General features: G+C 44.3%; 1 protein-coding gene across 6 annotated transcripts; it reads left to right on the top strand.

Moving 5' to 3' along the window:
• Nucleotides 1–244: 244 nt before the first annotated feature.
• On the top strand, nucleotides 245–26791 carry CCDC82 (coiled-coil domain containing 82). 6 transcript variants are annotated; one of them, XM_026651688.2, is made up of 8 exons: nucleotides 245–279; nucleotides 1789–2347; nucleotides 3049–3268; nucleotides 4181–4273; nucleotides 14003–14127; nucleotides 14822–14992; nucleotides 23460–23645; nucleotides 25308–26791. In XM_026651688.2, exons 2-8 carry the CDS (start codon nucleotides 1796–1798, stop codon nucleotides 25371–25373), a joined length of 1413 nt encoding a protein of 470 aa, XP_026507473.1. In that variant the 5' UTR covers nucleotides 245–279; nucleotides 1789–1795; the 3' UTR covers nucleotides 25374–26791. The 6 variants fall into 6 exon arrangements, with proteins under 6 accessions (XP_026507473.1, XP_026507469.1, XP_026507472.1 ...); XM_026651684.2 differs by lacking the exon at nucleotides 245–279 and adding an exon at nucleotides 308–364; XM_026651687.2 differs by lacking the exon at nucleotides 245–279 and adding an exon at nucleotides 330–339.
• Nucleotides 26792–27126: the final 335 nt, after the last annotated feature.

The following is a 27126-nucleotide window of genomic DNA, read 5'->3' as shown; positions in this document are numbered from 1 at the left end:
CCCAGCCCAACCCAATGCCAGTCACAGCCAGGCCAGGAGCCTCTTCCATCCAAACCAACACCGTGGGGCCTTTCTGCGTAGGAGGGAAACCGTTCCCACCCCGGAAGTGACATCATCCTAAACCTCAACCTCCGCCCCAGGCCGCTGGCCCAGGCAGGCAGCATGCCAGGGCACGTGACCCCATTCCAACTGCCTCCCAGCACTTCCGTCAACACAGAGTGGGAGTGAGTGACAGGCGGGACGCGCCAATCACTGCCTGCGAGGCCGCTGAACTTGAAGGTGGGAGGGTCTGGGGGCTGCGCTGGGGGAACATCGGTACTCGGCGCGGGGATTCCTGGGGTGCGCGCGGCCGGAGCCTTTACATGTGCGTAACGGGGGGGGGAGGGGCACTGTCTGACCCCCTCCCCTCGGGGAGGCGGGAGGTGTCCTGACTGGGCTGCCGCGAGAAAGCCCCCCCGGAGGTACTGGCTCCGCGGGGGGCGCTGACGGTTAAACTTGCCCGCCAGCGCGGTGCGCTCCTTGGGGCGGGCCCCGGGCTGGGCTATTAGCGTGGCCGCCGGCCGGCGCTGGCCGTGGCGATGCGCCGCCCCTCCCCTCCCTGCACATCTAGCTCCGCGGCAACTCCCCGCCGCGCCTGCGGGGCCCCGCTGCCTTCCCGCCTTGCTCTCATCCCCGGGCGGGCGGGCGGGCGGGGAGGGTGTCACGTAAGGCCCGGCCGCCCGTTTGAGGCGTCCGAGCTGCATTGTCCCCCCGTGACGGTCCTGGGGAGAGGCCGTCGCCCTGGGACGGACGGAGGCGACTGGCCTCGCCTCGGTGCCGCTGCGGCTGGGGCGGGTCTGGCCGCCTGGAAAGGGGCTGAGCGCGGGGAGAGCTTTGCCCCTATCGCCGCGCAGTAGCCGCGGGGCGGGCAGGCAGAAGGGCCCCATGCTCACCGCGATGCATCGGCTGACGGGTGGGCTCAGCTCCTTAGCCGGTGAGGCCCCCATTGCAAAAGCTGCCGCCCCAGTTACCGTGCAGTTCCTTGCAGTCTCCGCATCCCAGGGCTCCTTTGGCCCCAGGCGGCTAAGCTCCCCTGCTCAGCTGCCTTCTGCCCTGGCCTCGGTTCTTCAGGACTGAAAAGCCCTTGCTCTGTTTCACCCCAAGGCGGGGGTTTGAGGAGCTGAAGAGTTGTGAATTTGGAATAAACTAAGGAAACTCCCAGCCAAACAGTCACTGTGCTGGGTATAATGCAGAGATACCATCATAAGGTTGTCTGAATGAATGGTCATACAGAAGCCAGAGTTTGCACAGTAAGAGTAAAGCATTCTAGTGTTTTTGTTACCAAGGAAATGAGATGTTCTGTTATGGATAGGTGTCTCTTGTCGTATTTTCCTATTCTATTCTTTTTACACACACCCTTCCTCTGGACATCACTAAGGGGTAGAGTTAAGGTTGATTAAACATGTTAACTGTACATGTAAAGGTAAAATTTAAATTAAAACTTTTAAATTATGGGATTTTTTTCTCCATTTTATTTGTGGGTTTCACTTTCCTCTGTTTCTAATGCCTGGTGTGTGTGTGTGTGTGTGTGTGTGTAATTCTTGATAACAATAACATTATTATAAGGTATGTCGTACCATGAAATTATTGCTGTGCACTCTCAGCCCTTTTATCTGAGAGCTTCTCTATGCAATAGACCATTAATCATAGATGTATTAGTTTAATAATGCATACTGTTTTGAATATCTTGGTATCATAGCTACTCTGGGTTTTTTGGTAAATACAGTTTGTTTTTTATTATTGTGGTAGCTTTTCAATGGAAACAAAACCAGTTATCAGAAGATATGAAACAAGGAGGAATACAAGAATAGAAGAACCAGCATCCAAATCTCGGGTTGATTGGAGGCGGACTAAAAGAGAGACCATATTGCTTGATAGTGATGAAGAACTCACATCTGCTTCAGAAGATGAACGACTCTCCTCTACATCAGAAGACGAAGTGGCTGAAAAACAAGAAACTGTAGTTAAGAGGTATAATCTTTCAGATCATGAGGAGAAAGGCCATGATGACACAGTCGTAGAGGATGTGGAGGATGACTGCATCACTCCAGGGAAGCGTAAGAGGTCGAGCACATCTGTAATGTATGACAGTGACAGGAGTGATGATAGTGACATCCCTGTTAGAAAAGTATTTGCTAAACGTTATTGTATAATGGATGAAGATGAGTGTTCTCAAGAACAGGAGCAATATAAAACCCCTACTACAGAAGAAGATTTGACTAATGGGAAACAGAAGCGGCTAATAAAACTGAAAGAACTCGCAAGACAAAGATCAACCCGGGCATCCGGTAATAGTAAATATTGTGGGGTATGTTTTTACCTTTGAAATTCAATACTTTGTTTTTTCATACATATCACCTCACAGAATTTTACTCTCAAGATAGGTTGGGAGCTCCCCAAAAGTTGCAAGAGCTTCATCCCCTACACTTTCAGCGGATGCATGTTGCAACTATGCAGTAGTACTGTCTCTGATGCCTTTAGTTTTGGGTTCTTTTTTTTTTATTGCCAAGGGCTGAAGAGCTCCTTGTGTTTGTTCTCATAGTCAGCCAGAAGACTGAACTCATTAGAACTCATCTGTCCATCTTCTCCAAATAGTTAAGGATACGTTCCCTTTTTTTTCCCCTCCTCATAATTTATTTTCTTTTAAAATTCCTTTTCTTTAAAAGGACTTGACAGAGACATTGGAGGGGGCTGCCAAACTTCCTCAATGGAGGAACATGCTACCTAATTGAGATAGCTTAGACTTCTAGAGCTAAGAAAACTGCTACAGACAGACACAGGAACAGAGATCTATATGAATTACATGTGAAAGTAAACTTTCTCTTGTTTGGACTGTTAGTCAATTGAAATCTCTTTTCTTGTTAATTGAACATGCAATATTCAAAGGCCAAGAGTGTGTGTGTGTTACACACAAAATTGCATATTTTACTAAGCAATGCAAATGTTGAAAATTTCATAGGGGAAGTATTCATATGATAGTTTGTTTTAAGATGTTTTTAATTTACTTAGGATTCTGATGATGATGATGCGGAAATAATAGAAGAATCATCCTATCCTTTACCCCTCACACCAACAGCAAGCAGTGACATTGATGATGATGATAGTATGAAAGACTTTATAGTTGAGGATGAAGAAGAATGTGCAGAACATTCTGAGGATGAAAACCAACCACAAGGGAAAGAACTTGATACATCAAAATTCCAATTACTGGAATATTACATTCCACGCTGTAAGGTTAAAATAAGCCACAAGTTGATATGAATACTTTGCTTGTAAACCCATGATTTGGTGTTTATTAGAACTTGTCTATATTAGCTCAAAATAGTGCGAAAGTGCACGATAGCTTGAAAGTAGAAAATTAAAATTCAAAAATGCTATAGCTTATTATGGAGGCATTGTAGCTTCCATAACAATACTCAATCATTTTATTCTTTTATCTTACTGGGTTTTTTTGGCCTTTTTTTTGGTGGGGGGGTTGGTAAGGTGCTGTAAATGTATTTTCAGTTAGATGTGAGGTAAATTATTCAGCCCCTGATGTTGGGTATCAAATTCCTATTAAGACACGAAACTTCTTGCTTCTTGTGGTTCCTAAAACTCTTGCTGCATTCTTCAAAATCAGCCATGTTAACCCTAATGTTCTGGCTGAATTCTGTTGTAGGTAATTACTATTCTTGGGTAGCTACCTAAAGTTCCTCCTGCAGTTTCTCTTGGATACAGTATCCTTTGCTTTCTATCATTAACTATTCTGTGTTATTGCCATGTGCTGTTAAAGAGAATTTGTGTTACACCCCTGTCTCCAAAGTATAATCAGCTAATGGAAGGGGGGGTGTGTGTGTGTGTGTGTGTGTGTGTGTGTGTATAGCTTCTATGGTAAAGTTCTTTGATATTGTTTGGGATGAAAGGCACTGTTTAAATGAAAGATCTTAACTTCAAAAGTCCTCTGTTTTTGTATTATCTTGAATTGAAATTTTGAAAAACTGAATAATTGAAAAATTGCTTTAAAAAATTGTATTCATAGTATTTGAGATTAGGTACCTCTTTATCAAATTTTGCATGAAACATGTATGGTCTGTATATGAATTTGTTGCTTGTGAGGCTTTTTTACACTGTTAATTGCTTTATCTGGTTGCATTTTTTCCAGTCTCTCGCTGTGACCATTATGTCCACTTCCAAAGAGTTGTAAAAGCTTTCCTCATCAACACAATTGATGACACTTTTTTGAGCTCATTATATGGTAAGTAACATTACATGGCAGAAAATGTAATGCCTGTGGGGTAAAACATTATGGTATTTATGCATAAGAAAGTCATATTTGGCAGCTGGTATGGATCTGGGCGTTAGAATTCCTGGGTTCTTATTCAAGTGCTTGCTCATATCGATTCCAATTAGGTGTGCACGCACCGCGTGCACGATTGTCGGAAGATTTTTACCCTAGCAACTCTCGGTGAGTCGGCTGAGGCGCCCCCTGGAGTGGCGCCCTTATGGCACCGGATATATGCCCCTGCCGACCCAGCGCCCCCTCAATTCCTTCTTACCGCCCATGATGGTCGTTGGAACTGTTGAGAGCGGCATAGCTGACCTCCACATCCCTAGCTTACTCGTTGTATTATAGATAGTTCTTTAGTGTAGTTTACCAGTTTAGTAAGTTTAGAGTAGTTCTTATTGAATTTTGTAGATATAGTGTATATAAGTTGAGGAAACGGGGTTTATCCCCATTCCTCTGCCCGGTACCAGGGCTCATGCCCAAGTCTCCGGGTTTCAAACCTTGCTCGGCCTGTCTCAAGCCGATGCCTATTGGAGATCCCCACGACTCCTGTTTGAAGTGCCTGAGGGAATCTTATCAGCCTGATAAGTGCCGCATTTGCAAGGCTTTCAAGCCTCGGACAAAAAAGGAGCGGGACTGCCATCTAAAACAGCTCCTGATGGAGGCGGCACTTAGTCCAGTGCCCTCGGCACAGCGCGCAGACCAGGCACCGTCGGTCCGAAGCGCGCAGACCAGGCACCGTCGGTCCGAAGCACGCCTCCGGCACCGGAGCGACCCAGCACCACCAAGGTCCCTTGGCACTGGACGTCTCCGGCACCGGTACAGACGCGGCACCGCTCGCTGTCCCCACGGCCCAAGAAGCAGCACAAACCACCTGCTGCTCCTTCGCAGTTGCAAGCACCGCCTGCGGCCTCAGTGGAGCAGCATGCCATGCCGGACCATATGAAGGCACCAACTCTGGCACCGTCGATTCCGGCGCCCCAAGCGCCATTGAGTCTGGTGCAGATAAGCTCCCCGGTGCACACCGTGGTTGAGCTGCGCCTGCCGTCCACTCCAGAGACCTTCTCCACTGCTCGCGACCTGATAGCTCTGACTGAACCTGGACCGTCTCACCCTCCGGCACCGCCGGTGCGGACTGTCCCATCCATAGGGAAGCCCGCCTTCATGCGACCTCCATCGCAGGGTGAAACAACTCGGCACCGATCACGGTCATGGTCACGGTCACAGTCTCGGTCCCGCAGATGGTCCCGGTCGAGGCGCCGCTCGCAGTCCCGGCACCGATCTCCATCTCGGCGTCGTTCGTACTCGCGGCACCGTTCCACCTCCCGAAGGTCTCCTTCCTGGTACGATTGGTACCGATCCACCTCCTGGCACTGATCCTGGCACCGCTCGTCGCGCAGCCGGTCACGGCACCGCCTGCACCATCGGTCCTCGTCTAGATCTAGATCGACCTCCCGGCACCGTTATGACCGTCGGTCCTGCTCCCAATCGCGGTACCTCTCGGGACACCGGCACCGGTCCCCAGTTTCCAGGCGCGGACCAGTAGACCGCGACGCTTCAACGCAACAAGTGCGTTCGGCACCGCCTTGGCCTTCTCGTCAGAATTTGGCGTCATCCCAAGCAGCGAGTGTCTATGAGGTCCCAGGCCAGGATGCGGATGGCGCTAGCTAGGGACCGGATGAAGGCCAGGATCCCGACCAGGGTCCCCCACAATGGTCCTTCTGGACCCCCTGGGCATACCACCAAGCCCAAGGTGGTCCCTCAGGAGCTTCTTGCTCGGCTCATTCGGAGCCTCGGGTGCCTGAGGCAACTGTTAGCCGTCCTCCCCCAATACCCTCTGAGACGACTGCCCTACCGCCTCAACAGGCTGATGCCCCTACGGATGTGGACCTAGTGCAACCGGACCCTCCTCAACCTGACCTTCCCCAGGACCCACTAGTCCAGGGATTGTCCTCCTCATCCTCGCCTGACGAGGCAGTGGCAGGCACGTCCTCCTCCGGCCCTCCACCTATAGATCTTCGTGCTCACCAGGACCTACTTCGTAGGGTGGCACAGAATATGAATCTGCAGGTGGAGGAGGTAGCGGAAGTTGAGGACCCGGTGGTGGACATCTTGTCGGCTGATGCCCCCACGCGGGTAGCTTTGCCCTTCATCAAGACCACTCAGTCTAATGCCAACATTATCTGGCAGTCCCCACTGTCCATCCCTCCAACATCCAGAGGGGTGGAAAGGAAATACATGGTGCCCTCTAAAGATTATGAGTACTTGTATGTGCACCCCCAACCTTGCTCCCTCGTTGTACAGTCTGTAAACGAGAGGGAGAGGCATGGCCAACAAGTCCCTGCCCCTAAGTCCTAGGCGCCTGGATCTGTTCGGGCTTAAGTCTACTCAACTGGTGGCCTACAGCTCAGGGTAGCTAACCAGCAGGCTCTCCTGAGTCGTTATAACTATAACGCCTGGAACTCGATGGGGAAATTCAAGGAGTTGGTTCCCCAGGAGTCCAGGGATGAATTTGGGGCCTTGCTCGAAGAGGGCAAGAAGGTGGCAAGGACATCCCTGCAGGCGTCCTTAGACGCAGCTGATTCGGCAGCTAGAACTCTAGCCTCGGGAGTAGCTGTGCGACGCATCTCTTGGCTGCAAGTGTCTGGCCTTCCACCAGAACTGCAGCAGACTATTCAGGACCTACCTTTTGAGGGCAAGGGCTCTTTTCAGATAAAACTGATCCCAGACTGCAAAGTCTGAAGGATAGCCGGGCCACCATGCACTCTTTGGGCAGGCATATCCCGGTGACACAACAGAGGCCCTTCCGACCCCAGCCGCAGCGCACTTACCCTAACCCTCGACCACGACAGGACTTCTCAGTAAGGCGTGGTCATGGCAATAGGCGGCGACAATCTGGTCCACAAGCAGGCCAGAATCAAGGGCCCCCTAGACCATCAGCAGGGCCCAGACAAAACTTTTGAAGCTGCGCTCGAGGACGGAGCACCAGTCTCCTCCCAGGATCCTTCCCTACCTTTCTCCAACCGCCTCTCCTCCTTCCTCCCTGCATGGTCCCGCATAATGTCGGACCGCTGGGTCCTACGCACGGTGGAAACTGGATATCATCTCCAGTTTTTCATCCCCTCCCCTTCCCACCCTCCCTCCCCGTCCCTCTTCAGGGACCCTTTTCACGAGCAACTCCTCTTGCAGGAGCTACAAGCGGTCCTGTCTATTGGAGCGGTGGAAGAGGTACCAAGAGACTTGAGGGGCAGGGGTTTTTACTCCTGCTACTTCCTAATCCCGAAGGCAAAGGGGGGGCTTCGGCCCATCCTGGACCTACGCGGACTCAACAAATTCATGGTAAAGTTGAAGTTCCGCATGGTTACCCTGGGTACTATTATCCCATCCCTGGATCCTGGAGACTGGTACGCCGCCCTTGACATGAAGGACGCGTACTTCCACATAGCGATCTACCCACCGCACAGGCAGTTCCTTCGTTTTGTGCTCGGACAGCAGCATTTCCAATTTGCGGTCCTCCCCTTCGGCCTCTCCACAGTGCCAAGGGTCTTCACGAAATGTATGGCTGTCATAGCGGCCTGGCTCTGCAGACATCAGATCCAAGTGTTTCCGTACCTCGACGACTGGCTCATTTGGAGTCGGTCCGAGCTACAGGTGTGGTCTCATGTTCACTTCGTCATGACCTGCTTCAGGCAACTGGGCCTGCTGCTCAACGCCGAAAAGTCCACTTTGGAGCCAACCCAAAGAATCGACTTCATCGGGGCAGTCCTGGACTCGAATCTCGCCAGGGCGTGCCTACCGCAGACCCGCTTCCAGTCCATGATGACTATGATCCACGCCCTCCGAAGCTTCCCAACCTCGACAGCACGCACGTGCCTCAGTCTTCTGGGCCATATGGCCTCATGCACCTTCGTGACCAAACATGCCAGACTATGCCTCCGCCACTTCAGATCTGGCTCTCGTCAGTATACCGCCCAGGCCGGGACAGTTTGGACACAGTACTCACGGTGCCGACGAAGGTCTTGTCCTCTCTGAGTTGGTGGCTAAACCCCACCTTGTTTGCGGGGGGATGCCATTCCATGCCCCACAGCCCTCTCTAGTCCTCACCACGGATGCGTCCTCTCTGGGCTGGGGCGCTCACCTCGCGAACCTTCGCACACATGGCCTTTGGTCCGCACAAGAAATATCCCTGCACATCAACGTCAGGTAACTGAGAGCAGTATGCCTAGCGTGTCAGGTATTCTGTGAACATCTGAAGGGCCGTTGTGTCATGATCTTCACAGACAACACAACGGCCATGTTTTACATCAACAAGCAAGGCGGAGCGCGGTCGGCCCTCCTTTGTCAGGAAGCCATACATCTCTGGGAAATTTGCATAGCCCACTCAATCGACCTGGTGGCGTCGTTTCTCTCAGGAGTCCAGAACACCTTGGCAGATCGCCTCAGCAGGTCCTTCCTTGCTCACGAGTGGTCGATATGTCCGGACGTTATCCATTCTGTTTTCCGGAGGTGGGGATTTCCCCTCTCACGAGAATCGGAAGTGCCAGGTGTTCTGTTCTCTCCAGGGTCACTCCCTGGGCTCCCTGTCGGATGCCTTCCTGATACCGTGGGAAGACCACCTGCTCTATGCCTTCCCTCCATTTCCGTTGGTCCACAAGGTCCTTCTGAAGTTACGCAGAGACAAGGCCCGCTTAATCTTGATCACTCCAGCATGGCCCAGACAACACTGGTTCACCACACTCCTCGATGTCGGTGACCGAACCAATTCCTCTACCATTGTGGCCGGACCTGATCACTCAGGAACACGGCAGGTTATGTCATCCAGACCTGCAGTCCCTCCACCTCACAGCATGGATGCTGCATGGCTGACTCAATCTGAGCGGCATTGCTCCAGTTCCGTGCAGCAAGTGCTCTTGGGGAGCAGAAAGCCCTCCACTAGGTCCACATACCTGGCCAAATGGAAGCGCTTCTTGTGCTGGTGTGCTCTGAGTAATACTATCCCTCTGGAGGTGCCAGTACCTACCATCCTAGACTATCTGTGGTCCCTGAAACAGCAAGGCCTAGCTGTCTCATCTATCAGAGTACATCTAGCAGCGATTTCAGCCTTCCACCCGGGCGAGAACGGGCGCTCAGTCTTTTCCAATCCCATGGTCAGCAGGTTCCTCAAGGGTTTGGAACACCTGTACCTGCAAATTCATCATCCGGCCCCTACGTGGGACCTCAACCTAGTCCTATCTAGACTCATGGGTGCCCCCTTCGAACCGATAGCCACCTGCTCACTTCTGTACCTGTCCTGGAAAACAGCTTTCCTCATCGCTATCACATCGGCGAGACGAGTCTCGGAACTTCGGGCCCTCACATCAGACTCCCCGTATATGGTGTTCCATAAGGACAAGGTACAGCTGCGACCACACCCCGCCTTCCTCCCTAAGGTGGTGTCTGCCTTTCATGTCAACCAAGACATCTTCCTCCCGGTCTTCTTCCCGAAGCCGCACGCTTCGCGACGGGAACAACAGCTACATTCCCTAGACGTCCGCAGGGCTCTTGCCTTTTACATCGAACGAACGAAGCCATTCAGAAAGACGTCCCAACTGTTCGTAGCGGTGGCACACCGGATGAAAGGCCTCCCGGTCTCTTCGCAGCGAATCTCGTCTTGGATTACCTCATGCATCCGTGCATGTTATGACTTGACTAGTGTCCCAGCTACACGACTCACTGCCCATTCCACTCGGGCTCAAGCTTCGTCCTCCGCCTTTCTGGCTCATGTGCCCATACAGGAGATCTGCAGGGCAGCGACTTGGTCATCCGTGCACACTTTCGCCTCCCACTATGCCATAGTGCAGCAGTCCAGGGATGATGCGGCATTCGGTTCAGCGGTCCTTCATTCCGCGACATCTAACTCCGACCCCACCGCCTAGGTAAGGCTTGTGAGTCACCTAATTGGAATCGATATGAGCAAGCACTCGAAGAAGAAAAGACGGTTACTCACCTTTGTAACTGTTCTTCGAGATGTGTTGCTCATATCCATTCCAAACCCACCCTCCTTCCCCACTGTCGGAGTAGCCGGCAAGAAGGAACTGAGGGGGCGCTGGGTCGGCAGGGGCATATATCCGGCGCCATAAGGGCGCCACTCCAGGGGGCGCCTCAGCCCACCCACCGAGAGTTGCTAGGGTAAAAATCTTCTGACGATCGTGCACGTGGCGCACGCACACCTAATTGGAATAGATATGAGCAACACATCTCGAAGAACAGTTACAAAGGTGAGTAATCGTCTTTTCTGGTCCCAGTTCTGCCACTGACTTGCTTGTGTGGCTTTAGGCAAATCACTTAACCTTTCTCTGCTTCAGTTTATTCCATCTGCGAAGTGCGGAGAATAATCTAAGGGTTTGGTTGTGTAGAGATTTAGGCTTTGTCTACACTACGCACCTTTTAGCGACACAGCCGTGCTGCTAAAAGACATGCAGTGTAGCCGCTGTTTGCCGGCAGGAGAGCGCTCCTGCCGACAAAGCACTGTTCACACTGGCTTTTCATACACAAAACTTTTCTTTCGGGTGTGGGGGTTTTTTTTTGTTTATTTTTTTTTAACACCTTTTTTTAACGCTGACACAAGTTTTGTCATTCAGTTGTCAGTGTAGACAAAGCCTCTGGGTGGGATCCACGAAGGGACTTAGCCCTGGTCTACACTACAGAATTACTTCAGTATAACTACGTCGCTCGGGGGCATGGATTATTCATGCCCCGAGCGACGTAGTTGTACTGACCTAAGAGCTGGTGAGCTTCTCCTGCCAACATAGCTACCGCCTCGCACGGAGGTGGATTAACTAAACCGACAGAAGAGCTATCCGGTCGGCTTAAAGTGTCTTCATTACAGCATTACAGTGGCACAGCTGCATTGAAGTGTAGACTGCCCTTAGGTGCCATGATGCTCAGCGTTGCAATGCCTAACTTTTAGGGCCCCACATATGACTTAAGTGGACCAATATCTGTCTTTCCCTGTTTGTGAATCGCCCTTATGCTTACGCTGGGAGATAAATATCTAGAAGCTGAGGGAGGCAGCTGTGCGCATGCTCAGAGGGGGAAACATGGGCATCTAGGGAAAACTTAGACACCGATTGAGTTTAGGTTCCTACAGGATTTGGTGGAGTTTTGTGCATCACAGTGGAGCCAGGGTGTGAGTGTGTGCAGCAGGCTAGTGCGCTGTACAAAGTCACTTTGGACAAACCCTAAAAAGAGTGCTGTAGGGCTTAATTCTTTAAGGTTTGGAAAGTATTTTGAAATCTGGATGAGTTCCTCTCTGTATCAGGGATTTGTCCTTTGATTCGGCTGATATGAGGCTTGATTAATAAAGAATTATATTTAAATATAATTCCACTCAACATGGATTTATGGAAAATAGTTCGTGTCAAACTAACTTGACATCTTCTTTGGATAAGAGTACAAGTTTGGTTGGGCAAAGTAATACTGTTGTTATATACTTCTGTAAGGTTTTGACTTGATACTTGACTGCATGACATTTAGATTACAAAGCTAGAACAATATAAAATTAACATGGCATACATTAAATGGATTAAAAACTGCTTCAAAATGTAATTATAAACAGGGAGTCATCATCAAGTAGATGTACTGTAGGGTCCTGTAGGTACTGGTTCTTGGCCTTGTGCTATTTAAGATCTGTATCAATGATCTGGAAGAAAACACAAAATCACTCATCAGGTTTGCAGTTGACACAAAAACTGGAGGAGTGGTAAATAACAGAGGACAGATCACTGATACAGAGCAATCTGGATCGCTTGGTAAGCTAGGTGCAAGCAAACAATATGGACTTCAATATGGCTAACTGTGAATTTATACGTCTAGGAACAAAGACTGTAGGCCATGCTTACAGGATGAAGGAGTCTATCCTGGAAAGCAATTACTCTGAAAAAGACTTGGGGGTTGTGGTGGATAACCAGCTGAACAGGAGCTCCCTGGGCAATGCTGTGGCCAAAAGGTCTAATGCAGTCCTTGGATGCATAGACAGGAGACTCTTGAGTTAGAATCAGAGAATTTATTTTATCTCTATATTTGGCACTGGTGCAACTGCTGCTGGAATATTGTGTCCAATTGTGGCATTCACAATTCAAGAAGGATGTTGATAAATTGAAGAGGGTTCAAAGAAGAGCCACAAGAATGATGAAAGGATTAGAAATCATGCCTTACGGTGATGTAGACTCAGGGTAGTCAGTCTGTTTAGTTTAACAGAGAAAAAGTTAAGGGGTAACTTGACTACAATCTGCCTCAGGAACACATATTTAATAATTATCTCTTCAGTTTAGTAAAGAAAGGTATAACATGATCAAATGCAGACTGGAATTAAGGTGCAAATTTTTAACTGAGAATAATTTAACTATTAGAACAGTTTACATCACTGACCACTTTTAAATCTAAATGGGATGTTTTTGTAAAAGATATGCTCAAGGAATTACTTTGGGAAAGGTCTGTGACCTGTGCTATACGGGAGGTCAGACTGGATGATCACAGTGTAGTCCCTTTTGGCTTCGGAATCTATGAATCTTTGAATTACTCTATATTCGTCACACACAACATCTTCCAAAGAGGACTTACAAGTAAATCTATTAATTAGTTTGAGTTAAAAATATTTTTTAAATGAGCCATTTTAGCACAGTGTCACACTTTGTCCTGACTATTTTAATAATTGACTTAACAGGCACTATTTCTTCAAACTTTCCACATAGTTAAAACTTACTGAAATTTTGCACATATGCTACGTTTGAGGAAATTAGTTGTAATTAAGATAATTAGGCAAAACAATCAGTAAAGATATGATTATATAGACCAGTGTATCCAACTTTAATTTGTTCTGTGATGTTATCATTGAGCAGGAGAAGGGGGAGAACCTATATGTTTTAAAAATCCATTGTAATCTAATCTGTGACCAGATAGAATAATGATTAGTGCATTTTAGTGTGACATCGCTAAGAATGGAAAGTTGAGATTGTTTATATGTTTAATGTATTTGAACTTCTTTTTTATGTAATATTCTGATTTCCTTGGTTTGTAATAAATGTTTTGGGGTTAATTACAATACTGTAATGTTACTATCATGTACTCCCAACCTTAACTCCCTCTTCACATAACTTTTTGTCTCAGAATTAACTTAACGGGTCTGTATAAATATAGTTCATTAAGCAATTATATTACAAACATTGTAGGGAAAAGAACAGGAGCATCTGTTTTTTCAGACTTTTGATAAGTGTGAGTGGTTATATTTTGAGATTAACTGTTCTCAGATTGAATGATCTTTGATTGGGCAGTTCATTCATATTTTGAGTTTTTATTTCTATTCTACTTTTTATTATTGTGCAGCACCTGCTGAGGACAGGTGTCTTTATGAATATATCAAAGTTAATTTTAATGATTTGTGTAGCTTTCCTGGACAACAGATTTTATTGTGAATATCCCTAATAATCATTGAGGTTACCGTTCTTCAATCAGTAAATAATTATATACATATAATTGTGTGTAGTCTCCTCATCTCCCTGAAGATTTTGTAGCTGGAAGAAAAACATACATTCACTGAACATCCATATATTGTATTATAGTGACTTTTTTTTTTTTTTTTTTTTTTTTTTTTTTTATTTTTTATTTAATTTTTTTTATATTTTTTTTTTTCTTTTTTTTCTTTTTTTTTTTTTTGAACAGATGGAACAAGGCGAAAGAGATATGCACAAGAAATGGTAACCTCACTCCATTATTTGGATGATCGCTTTATTCAACCTCGTCTTGAAAACTTAATCTCTAGAAGTCGCTGGAAAGAACGATATAAGGTATCTAGCTTCTGTCTTGGTCAATAAAGTAGCTCCAGGTGTAAAAAAATAAAAAAATAAAAAAAAAATTTCATACACTCTACTCCTAACTGAAAATACAAATCCTAATAACTATTTGTCTTTCCATATTTTGGGGCATGATCTTGGGGCATGATCTTAAGTAGCTGTGATTCTTGTATGTGTATCCAGTAGTTAGTTGCACAAACTACATGATAATACACATCTGAATATTCAGGGGTAGTGTGTAAATACATCATGGCTGCTTTCCTGTATTTCTAGCTAGATTCTGCCCTGAAAGATGTATTAATGATTGCCCCACAGACTTGGTAAATGCCCCACACATGCACTTCAAAGAGCATCTTTTGACAGTTACACTGTCACAATAAATGTTTGCAGATTTCTTTTAAAGAAACAAACCAGTACAAAAATTTTATATCTTCCAAGAAATTCATAATGTAGTTCACATGACTTAGAATACGAAATCAGTGTGAAATAATTCAGTCTCATGCATGTGAATGAGGAGAATAATTGAAATAGGATCAAATACAGTGAAATAAATGGAAATATGAATGGGGTTGGTTAGTGCCCCTAAGACATTGGAGTTGAGGTCACTCAGCACCTCACGTAGTCAAGAGTTTTTGTCTTGGTTTAGGGGATATCCTGTTGAAGAGTTTTATGTAATATATCTTTGTAGGAGCGAGTGGATTGTTACCCTGAAGTCCGCATAGTAATGAAGACTCCAATAAATAGATCCTGTCAAGCTTGTGAACTGCATCGGTACTGTAAGTTTGCTGTGTTGCTGTCAGGAAAGCTGTACAACTATAGAACTTTGGAAACAGATGACTTTATGTCGCATGACAAACAGGTAATTTTTTTTTTTTTTAATTCTTCTGTGTTCTTGATTGGTGCTTTGTACGTTTCAGATGATGAAACAATGAGAGATGATCCCATCATCATAACTAATCCCCCAAGGTGGTGTGCATGGGGGTGGGTTTTTTTAGTTGCCCTGAATTTAGATGTCTGAATCTTTATTCACCATCATTCTTCACCTTACTGGAGCTACAACCTTGGAAGAACCTTGGGTAGAAGGAAGCAAGTAATTTATTGATTGACCAATGCCTGGTGAAAACACTATACACATATTTCCACCATAAACTGGAAAATTAATATTAAATTTCATGCATGATCTCAGGTTTATCTACACCTTCTTCTATGAAGTCTACTCCAAAAATACTTTCTACAGAATATCAATATTTCTTTTATAAGCATAGTTAGTAATTTCTCTGTTAGATTACCTGAATCTGATTTTATAGGGAACTTCTTGAATTTCATTAATCCATATCTTTCACAGTTTCTTGAATAAATTTTCAACACTATTTTAGCATCATTTGTAAATTGCAAAACTTGATTCTTTTCTTCTAAATTCATATTTGAAATCCTCTATCCTAAAGCTCCAGGCCAGGGGTCGGCAACCTTTCAGAAGTGCTGTGCCAAGTCTTCATTTATTCACTCTAATTTAAGGTTTCGCGTGCCAGTAATACGTTTTAACGTTTTTAGAAGGTCTCTTTCTATAAGTCTATAATATATAACTAAACTAAAAACCTTATTTACTTTACATACAACAATAAAATGTTTAAGAAGCTTCATTTAAAATTAAATTAAAATGCAGAGCCCCCTGGACTGATGGCCAGGACCCGGGCAGTGTGAGTGCCACTGAAAATCAGCTCGCGTGCTGCCTTTGGCACGAGTGCCATAGGTTGCCTACCCCTGCTCTAGGCACTTGCATAGATATTTAAAAATAAAGAAATTAATCCCATTCAGCTAGTTAACCTATCCATACTTACTCCAATCCACAACATTTAAATCAAATAATCAGTTAGACCATAACTTGCAGCTCACTGAAAACCTGAGAAAATAGATGAGACTTGTAGTGTGCCTGACAGTTAACAGATTAGGGCTATTCTATACCAGGGTGATGGGAGCAAGTCCCTGAATCTAGTTTTCTTCTTTCGCTTTATCTGTCACAGGACAGCAATAAATCCTAATGACCTGTGAGGACAAAGTCAGTGTAGAGTGTGTTACAGTCCAATCGTAAATCTTGTATTGCTTCCCGAGGGCAGCAAATGGGTCTCCAAGGGCAGACATCAAAACCCCCACCTAAACTCAAGGAGGTAATGAATTATCCAGGACAAGGATGTAATCTCTACTCCCTGTTTAAGACCAGAAAAAAGTCAGTAAAAAGTGTCATGGTTCTCCCTTTATCATCTGCTCAAGGGTGCCTCTTTATATCTTAGTACTCCAGCCATCGCGCCTCAGTGGGTGATGCCCCTTTAGATCTGGGCCTCTAAACCAGGAATTTAGGCTTTCAGTCCTCCTGCAGTTTACTGTGATTGTCCCAGCACATCTGAGCTGAATCCAGCACCTGTAGTTCATGCTCTCAATGACCAGCCAGCTATCACAGACACAGTACAATTATTTTTAGGACAAAAGCATTACAGAGTTAACATACCAAAAAACAATAAACAGTCTATATGCATAATAAGCTTACAAGGTGTTACTAGGATTTCCATGTGATGGGTAAGTTTCCAGTTCTTCAAACCCATCCAGCAGGGTTTTGCCCCCTTGGTTACAATTACATGTCAGTTTGAGGAATACTCAGCCAGTTCAGGCTGACTCTTTGTATTCAAACTCTGTCTGCTGGGCCTCTTGAGTCGAGCCTGAATAAATATAGTAACTCCTCGCTTAACGTCCTCTCGCTTAACATTGTTTCAAAGTTACGTTGCTGCTCAATTAGGGAACATGCTCGTTTAAAGTTGTGCAATGCTCCCTTATAACGTTGTTTGGCTGCCTGCTCTGTCCACTGCTTGTAAGATTCTGTGAAAGAGCAGCAACTTTACAAGGGAACATTGCGCAAGTTCCTCTTCTGCGCCTTCTCCCCCTCCCTCCCAGCTCTTCCCTGCCGCCAAACAGCTGTTTGGCGGCGCGCTGCGTCTCCTCTCTTCCCCCTCCCTCCCAGAAAGTCCTAAGCACAATCAAACAGCTGTTTGGCGGCAGGGAAGTGCTTGGAGGGAGGGGGAGAAGCAGGGATGCGGTGTGCACCGGAGAGGAGGTGGAGTGGGGGTGGGAAGAGGTGGGCCTGGAATGGAGTGGGGCCGGGAAGAGACGGGCCTGGAGCATCCCCCGTCAAAGTTGGCACCTGTTCTTCTCCGGGAAAGCTGCCACTGCTGCTGCGAAGGTGCTTCCTAGCGCCCTTGCCTGCAGTGGGCTGTGCCTGTGTAGGGTAAGCCAGGGGCACTTCCCAACCACAGTACAGTACTGTACAGCATATAATACCTTTTTGTCTGCCACAAAAAAATTTCCTTGGAACCTAACCCCCCCGCATTTACATTAAATCTTATGGGAAAATTGGATTCATTTATCATCGTTTCACTTAAAGTTGCATTTTTCACGAACATAACTACAACGTTAAGTGAGGAGTTACTGTATATGCAATTTGTTCGTTCTTCTCTAGAGTTGTTTACCTATCGTAGGCTCTTTAATAATCAACTGCTACTAACTTTAGTTCCTGGATGAAGCTCGGTAACCCTCCCCCATGTAGCTAGATTGCAATCTCTAGTTCACAAAGATACAGAGACAAAACTTTGACTAATCTCTGGACCCACAGCATACAGCACATTTTAGTAGAATAATCTTTTGAAGTTTCCACACTTCCCAGGTCTTGCATGTGTCACCAAACAGGATCTTCTTTATTGGGGCACCTCCTGGATGGCCTGTTATCCCAGTTAAGAGCACAGGCCATTTTAAAAATTGGAACAGACGTACAATGCCAGACTGAATTTATAGAGTTACTTCCATTACAGTTCATCTTCTCAGTTTGGGTTGGACTACTCAATATCAAAAGGTTGAAGCTTAGATTTTCTTTTCTTTTTTTAACACTTACACTATGATGGTTATCATGACCTGCAAAAATGCATCCTTTGGGGGAATGAGGAGGAAGTACGGTCTAGTTCAGAGGCCACGAAACAAACCAAGGAATGTTACATGACACTAAATTTGCCCCATTTTGCTACTGTAAACAGCAGTGGCTCCTTGGAAGCTGCCCACGCTACCTCCTTGTTCCTATGGTGATCCATAATCCGGCCAGTAATGGGTGCTACTCGCTGGTACAGTGCTGGAGGTTTCATCTGCAGCCTGTTGACCCAAATGTGCTGTCTTTGCTCTCGTGGCACTTAGCTCAACTGCAAGAGGACAGCGCAATGCTAAACTGGCACATCAGGAAAATAACTGACTGAAGGAAAAGTCAGTGCAGCCTCAGTGGATCAGAATGAATGGTATTATGTAATTTGGCTTTTTTTTTTTTTTAAACTATATAAAAGCACCCGAGAGAGAGGATGAAAACTTCACTTCAATCCTTTCTTCTGCACCTCAATACACCCCCTTTATTTGTAACAAGTACAGTTTTCTTTTTCTCTGATCTCTGGATTTTTTCTTTTCATACCTATTGGCAGTGGGTGTGGTTGCTATTTTATTTAGGTTTCCAGTGACTATTTTTGGTTTTTGTGCATAGCCTTCTTTTTCTTTCCTACCCCCTCCTTGGTTAGGCCAAGATGTCACATCTAGTTTAGCATTATAGATGTTAGTGCTTTGCTTTGCTGCCACGTGCCCTATTATCTGGACCATGTCTTCTGCTTGCCAACTTGGTAGTAACATTGTTTATATTAAGAGTAAACATGACAGTTGTGGTGTGTCTTTTCTCATTCTCCTCTGTGGTCAAGTCACTCTGTGCATTCCACATCAACTGGCATAACAAGTTTGGCTAGTAGAGCCACCCAACACAGATAAATTAAGCATTAGGAAAAAGTCAGTGAGATCTCTGAAATTAACATTAGAATGAATGCACTATATAGACTTTTTCCAAGGCTGAGTTCTAAAGAAGCTTTTGGTAACTTTAACAAAATCTTTCTTGCTTAAAAAAAGTGAAATGTTTTCAGAGATAAAGTGTAGATTGTAATATTAAAATTGTACCATATTGGGGAAACTTCAACGTACAATGAAAAAATTAAAGGATTTTGAATTAGTTAATACAAAAATAATATGCTGAATTCAACAAGGTAGATAGTGAATATAGTGAATACACACATTATTCTCAAATGCCCCATAAATATCCATAATCCAGCTCTTAATTGTTGGGCATTCTGGGATGGTGCAGCAAGTGAAGCTGGATTCCCCAGGTTTCCAGTGATTTTTACAGCATTCTTCGAGGCATAAAGGTTGAAGCCCTCAAACTTTACAACTGTTTCTGGACTTGAACTCTTGCAGTACCACTGGGACTCAAACACCAGTCCTAATCCTGCAGTTTGTTGTGGGTGGGTGAACAGTGGGTCTCCATGTGGATGCAGCAGTCTGCTCACATGCAGTCAGTTGCAGAATCACAGCCATAGCAAATCCTGGACCTCAAGCCAGTGTACTTGCAATCACTGCATATGGGACAAATCCTAAAATGATGTGTTTCCACTGAAGTTATGCTCATTCACATCACCTGAAGATCTGGCCCTGTATTTTTAATGACCGGCATTACAGAAAATTCCATTGAAAATTAGTCCTAAATTTCTACTATATATCTAGTAATTACCAACAAAATAAATACAGCAAGTACCAACCTCTGCTGTGGAGAATGAGGTCAAGTAGCTGGGACCACTCACATAGGTAAACATTTAGTGACACATACCGAAATGCTTACAGAAAAGCTAGGATGTAGACTTTGTATAAAACGTAGCCTGCTTAAGGTTTAAAAGACCGTAAGCAACCACTTAAGCCAACACAAAAATATTCAGAATATTAACAATAACAATGAAATGTATCATCGCTTTATGACTCAGAAGAGAAAATCCTGCAGTTATAATATGGCTATAAAAAAATACATGCAATCTGAGATCACGAATCCCACAGCTTGAATTAAACACTCTACTTTGAGGCCTTAGCCAGTTAGGTACATGTTGCACACAAGAAACAGAAAAATAACCTCAAGCTAAAACAATACTGTACTGCACTGGAAAGATGTCAATCTCTTATTAGTATACCATAAAGCAGTTGCTCTCAACCTTTCCAGACTACTGTACCCCTTTCAGGATCTGATTTGTCTTGTGTACCCCCAAGTTACACCTCACTTAAAATCTACTTGCTTACAAAATCAGGCATTAAAAATACAAGTATCACAGCACACTATTACTGAAAAATTGCTTGCTTTCTCATTTTTTACAATATAATTATAAAATAAATCAATTGGAATATAAATATTGTACTTGCATTTCAGCGTATAGAGCAGTATAAACAAGTCATTTTATGAAATTGTAGGTTTCAGAGTAGCAGCCGTGTTAGTCTGTATCCGCAAAAAGAACAGGAGTACTTGTGGCACCTTAGAGACTAACAAATTTATTAGAGCATAAGCTTTCGTGGGCTACAACCCACTTCTTTGGATGCATATAGAGTGAAACATATATTGAGGAGATATATATACACACATACAGAGAGCATGAACAGGTGGGAGTTGTCTTACCAACTCTGAGAGGCCAATTAAGTAAGAGAAAAAAAACTTTTGAAGTGATAATCAAGATAACTCAGTACAGACAGTTTGATAAGAAGCAAGTGTGAAAATACTTACAAGGGGAGATAGATTCAATGTTTGTAATGGCTCAGCCATTCCCAATCTTTATTTAATCCTGAGTTGATTGTGTCTAGTTTGCATATCAATTCCAGCTCAGCAGTCTCTCGTTTGGAGTCTATTTTTGAAGTTTTTCTGTTTTAAGATAGCCACCCGCAGGTCTGTCATAGAATGGCCAGACAGGTTAAAGTGTTCTCCCACTGGTTTTTGAGTATTATGATTCCTGATGTCAGATTTGTGTCCATTAATTCTTTTGCGTAGAGACTGTCCGGTTTGGCCAATGTACATGGCAGACCTGTCCTCGCTTACAGACAACCCCCCAACCTAAAGCAAATACTCACCAGCAACCACACGTCACTGAACAAAAACACTGACCCAGGAACCTATCCTTGTAACAAAGCCCCATGCCAACTCTGTCCACATATCTATTCAAGTGACATCATCATAGGGCCTAATCACATCAGCCATACCATCAGGGGCTCGTTCACCTGCACATCTACCAATGTGATATATGCCATCATGTGCCAGCAATGCCCCTCTGCCATGTACATTGGCCAAACCGGACAGTCTCTACGCAAAAGAATTAATGGACACAAATCTGACATCAGGAATCTTAATACTCAAAAACCAGTGGGAGAACACTTTAACCTGTCTGGCCATTCTATGACAGACCTGTGGGTGGCTATCTTAAAACAGGAAAACTTCAAAAACAGACTCCAACGAGAGACTGCTGAGCTGGAATTGATATGCAAACTAGACACAATCAACTCAGGATTAAATAAAGATTGGGAATGGCTGAGCCATTACAAACATTGAATCTATCTCCCCTTGTAAGTATTTTCACACTTGCTTCTTATCAAACTGTCTGTACTGAGTTATCTTGATTATCACTTCAAAAGTTTTTTTTCTCTTATTTAATTGGCCTCTCAGAGTTGGTAAGACAACTCCCACCTGTTCATGCTCTCTGTATGTCTGTATATATATCTCCTCAATATGTTTCACTCTATATGCATCCGAAGAAGTGGGTTGTAGCCCACGAAAGCTTATGCTCTAATAAATTTGTTAGTCTCTAAGGTGCCACAAGTACTCCTGTTCTTTTTATGAAATTGTAGTGTGTACTGATTTAGCTAGTGCTTTTTATGTAGTCTATTTTAAAACTAGGCAAATATCTAGATGAGTTGATGTACCTCCTGGAAGACCTCTGCGTACCCCTAGGGGTACACACATCCCTGGCTGAGAACCACTGCCATAAAGTGAAATCCATTTCTCTTGCATAAAGCCCGAGTTACCCGAGCTGTGTGCAGGAGAAGTGCAACTGGGCTGGGAAGGTAAAATCCACAAAAAACCCAGGCCAGATGCAGCTGTGGGCTTTTTTTTTGTTTTTGTTTGTTTTTTTGTTCCCAGAGGCTTTACTCCAACCTATAGGCTAAAGTATCGATCCCTGCCCTTCTGTGCCACTTATACTGGATAAATCCCTCTTCTGATGTGACCCTATAGCCACTCAAAACACCCACCTATGTGGAACTAGCATGAAGCTCCCTTCTGTGGAATCTAAGGGGGGCATAAGCACACCTGAACTGCTACTCCACCCATAACTTCCCCTCATGGTCTCAACGTGGATTTAAGGATGCAGAAGGTCTCATGGTGAATTTCACTCATTCTTAATAACACCTATGTGTTTACCTGAACATAATCATTCTTCATCAATACCAGCTTTGCATAAAATCTGTTCCAACTACTTAATAGGTATCTGTGCACTTGCCTGTATGTATTATTACTACAGCTAAAACCTGTATAACAGTCTGTGTATATGCATGTATACTTACCATTTGCCTATTTGTAAATATCACTATGAGTCACATACTGTTAAATATACAAGGCCATCAAATGCAACATCTATATATTTGCACCACGGAGGCTTCCCAGGTGTAAAATAGTGATGAGTGTGGAATACAAGGGTTTAGGTTCCCACAGTGCTGCTAACTTAGCCACAATACATGCACTGTGTATTTTGTGGTTATATTTAATATTTAAAGCCAGTATTTTGTCGAACTCTTCTATAGGCTTTAGCAAGAGGAAAAAGTTAACATGCATGTATATGGATTTGGTGCATCTCTGGAGATTTTTTTTTTTAATTTCTTGAATGTTCAAAATGGTTGTGCATCCTTAGTGTGACCCTGATATAGCTTTTGCTTTTTAGGCTTTTGAGCTTTTATTCTTAATAAATCCAGACTTTATTTCATACACTTTAATTCCATGAATGTTGAAGTGGCTACATCTTATGACTCCAGCAGGTAGTAAGTATAAATGAGAAAGGATTTAATCAGTTTTCCTCCAAACATCAGGGGATTTTGTAAGAGTTGCTCAGGTGGATCTACTGGTAGCATTTCACTTTTCCTGCACAGCTGTGCATAGTGGTTCTTGAGGAACAGGGGCAGATGGAACTGCAGTTGCACAGAATCACCAGTTATTGCCCCTGCATGGTTAGGGCGCAAAGAATGTGGGGACTACATTGCTTATTAAATAGAGTAAATCATATAGTATCAAAGGCTGTTTAGTTCATTATTTCAAAATACCAAACTGATTTAGCCATGCATTTTATTGTCAAGATGATCATTGCTTCATGTTAATTTATCTTAGATAACCAAGTTTGTTCACTTTTTTTATATAGGTTTTGAAGGTTGGCAGCGTGTGTGCAAATCGTACAAGGGTTTATCATAATCTGAAACATTTTAAATTCAAGTTGTATCAGCGCTGCTGTTCAGTTACAGAGGTGGAGGGCATTCAGGATGAGCCAGTCAAAGACACAGTCGACAGGCTTTTCAGTCAATTGGAAGAGAGTGGCTGGATTCAGGAGGTATGATGGAATCTGTCATTGAGTTAATTCCTTTGTATCAAAGGAGGTAGTGACAGCAATGCTAAATAAAATGTCCATGTTTTAACTAAGCAATAAGTTGTAAGAAGTTGTGCGTTTGTGGTCTACTGTAGTTCATTCAAGATGGTAAAGGGTAGACATCAGCCATGCAAGACTTGTAATAACTTTCCATAAAATGCAGTTCTGCTCTGAAAAGTGACTCAAAAATAGTACCTATTTACAGAACAAAGTTGCTCCTTGCAAATAATCAGTCTGATTTTAGTCACAAAAGTAAGCAAGTACCTTACTGATTTTTACTCTTTTTAGCACTGCTGGACAGGTAAGATGGGGGAGCTGGATTCTATTCCACAGCACCAGCAAAATAATTTATTTGGTTCCAATTACAGTTAAAGATTGAGTTTGCACAGGTGTAATTCAAAGCATAATATGAAGGCAACAGTGTTACACAAGTGTAACTGAGAATGGAATTTGGCCTGTAGAACTTTTATTAATAGTGACAATGTGTGAGTTTGACTATTGGGAAAGGCCCAGGAACTTGACCCAAAGGAGTGTAAATCAAAGATAAAGGAGGGCTTTGCTTAGGCCATTTAAAATACTTCCAGCTTATATACTTGTCTGATAGACTTTCCTCCACTGGATTTCAAATTCATACTTCCAAGCAAATTCAGCTTCTTTGGCCATTTATTCTCCTCCATTCAAAAATGTGAGTTTCAGGCCACCTCTCTTTTGGAATGGACCCATTTTTGCTTGTCTGTTTAAACAGACAACTTCCAATGGAAATAGTAGGGCCCTTTTAAAATGAGTTTTTAAAGCATTAATATTTTTGGCAAAATAAACCCATATTAATGTCATAAAAAATGCACGATGTAACATTATTAGTAACACATTAATTTATTTTTATTCTTGTATTTATTTTATTATGTGCTGCTGCAGTAGTCAGTCCATGTGCTACATCAGTGTTTCTCAAACTGGGGTCACCACTTGTGTAGGGAAAGCCCCTGGCGGGCCGGGCCGGTTTGTTTACCTGCCCCTTCCACAGGTCCGGCCGATCGCGGCTCCCACTGGCCGCAGTTCGCCGCTGCAGGCCAATGGGGGCTGCTGGAAGCGGCGGCCAGTAAGTCCCTCGGCCTGCACCGCTTCCAGCAGCTCCCATTGGCCTGGAGCGGCGAACCGCGGCCAGTGGAAGCCGCGATCAGCCGGACCTGCAGACGGGGCAGGTAAACAAACCAGCCCGGCCCGCCAGGGGCTTTCCCTACACAAGCGGCGACCCCAGTTTGAGAAACACTGTGCTACCTGATACAATACCGGGGTCTTAGTTAAAAGCTAAAAAATAAAAATAAAAGTTGCATAATTGATGCAAGTACACCTAGATAGTACGATGTATTTCATGGGTAAGCCTCCACAGTGTTTCTGTATCAGGATCAGTTTTCCTTCATTATTTTGATTTCTTAAAGCTTCATGAAACACTATAGGACAAATTACCCGAGTAGAGCCAGGCTTACCAAATTAGGCTTTGGTTCTCTCCGCTTCTGAATCAGTGCTGCTGCTCTTGTTTATGAATTAAGTTTGGCACAACAAGAAATGTATTTGCTTCATTCAGTTGCTGTCCTTGATGAATTGACATGGTTTTTATTTTATATGCAGAGATATGATTATCTGGAAGAATATATGAATGATGCAGATTACTTCCAAGAAGAGAAAATGGACTGAGTGGTCATGCATCTCTTTGAAAGAAGCTTTGTAAAAATCTCTAACTAGCTATGGTATCCACCTGTCCACAAAAATATCTCCAAAGGCTTTTCAAGATGTTTTCTTATGCTGCATTGTATTTAAATCTTCAGCTGTGCCTGTAAATTGCCATACATATAAAAAGAAAAAGCAGCATATTCTTTTATACCCCTTAATTTTAAATGTCAAAATAGTGATTTAAAGATGTTTTATGAAGTAAGCAACCTTCTGTTATGCATAGGTCACTTGAACTTTCCTTTGTGGTTAAAAAGACTAGTGTCCAAGTACCTATGTATTCATGAAATAAAACTTCTGTATATTGATGCCCGGCTCAATGCAGAGATGTGAGAGATGGTAAGCCCCAATTAACCCTTTTGGGAGTAGCAATACTTCAATAGAAAGTATAAATTACATCCCATCACATCCCTGTAAACTTGAAATATGAGCATTAACCAGTTAGCATGGTTATAGTGAGAATGAAACATAACCAGACACATTCATTCATTAATCCAGTATCAAAACCACCTTCATTTCTCATCCCTGGACACCTAGAATACTGCAATTTGCATATGGCCATAGCGGCTGATGTGAAAGATGTCTATATGTAGTACAGACGGCACAATAGCTACTGCCATGTACTGGAAGATAGGTGGATAATTCCTGCAAAACTTACTAATAACAGTAATCGCCTGGCTGACAGGTGGGAAGGTGTGCAAAACCTTGTTTGTGTTATGTGTGGTGGGGAGTCATACCTCTCTGGGACATATAAAGCCCTAACCCAACTTTCTGTCTCCTGGGTCTTCAGAGATGTAGGAGGAGTTTAGTGATGTGTACATTAACCCCTTGGCCCACTTGCTGCACATAAAAGAAAGCAGGCAGTTGGAGTTGGGGAGCAGAGAGCCTAGTGACCAGGGGAAAAGTAAATGCTGCTCTTTTTTGCTTGAGTTGTGGAAGAGGATAACTACTTCAAACTCTTCTTGCCTCCTGGGAAAATGAAGGACGGTTTTTGTTGTTGAGTCATTTGTTTAAACCCTACATAGGAGCAGATATTAAAGTGAATGTTATTCTTGGGGTGTAGTCTGATCATACCTATGACGAGAACCTACTGTCTAACAGTGCTGTGTATTCAGTATTATAATACTCCTGTAGTCATGCATGCTTGTCACCCTGGGAATGGTGGTTTTATTGCTGAGCATGTTGCAAGGATAGTCTGAGGTTAAAATTATTTTTTTTAAATCAACACAGTAAAATGAATCCATATTAAGTACATGATCTACTCACAGGCAGTATCCCAGCATCCATAGACTTCAATTACATAGATCCCAGTGTGTCTTCACGCTACTAACTGCATATTGTCAGAATAAAATGTGTATGCCAAATCTGTCAATACATTAATCACCCTCCAGATTACCGGCAAAGGTATGAGTTAGCTCTGCTTTCTGCAGTGAAGACTTGCTTCCCTCCCCCCTTTTTTTCCCATTGCTATTTGGGGCCTGATGCAAAGCCTGTCAGAGTCAAGGGAGAGACACCTATATTCTTTAATGGATTTTGGATCAGGCTCTTGGGGAAAATCCTACTAGACTTGGCCCTGATCACATCACTTTTTAGGAAGACCAGGCCTCTTCTACAGTGCACCAGAAAAACAAAACCAGTGTACCACATTACACACCACCTTGTCAAATGCACACCATGCACCAGTTATGATTGTGCCCCAGGCATTCATAGTTAACACTTG

The sequence above is a fragment of the Terrapene carolina genome, unplaced genomic scaffold (assembly GCF_002925995.2).
Source record: "Terrapene carolina triunguis isolate 2854851 unplaced genomic scaffold, T_m_triunguis-2.0 Scaffold97, whole genome shotgun sequence".
Lineage (NCBI taxonomy): Eukaryota > Metazoa > Chordata > Testudines > Emydidae > Terrapene > Terrapene triunguis.
Note: the sequence above shows the minus strand (reverse complement) of the source record. Positions and strands in the feature narration are given on the sequence as shown.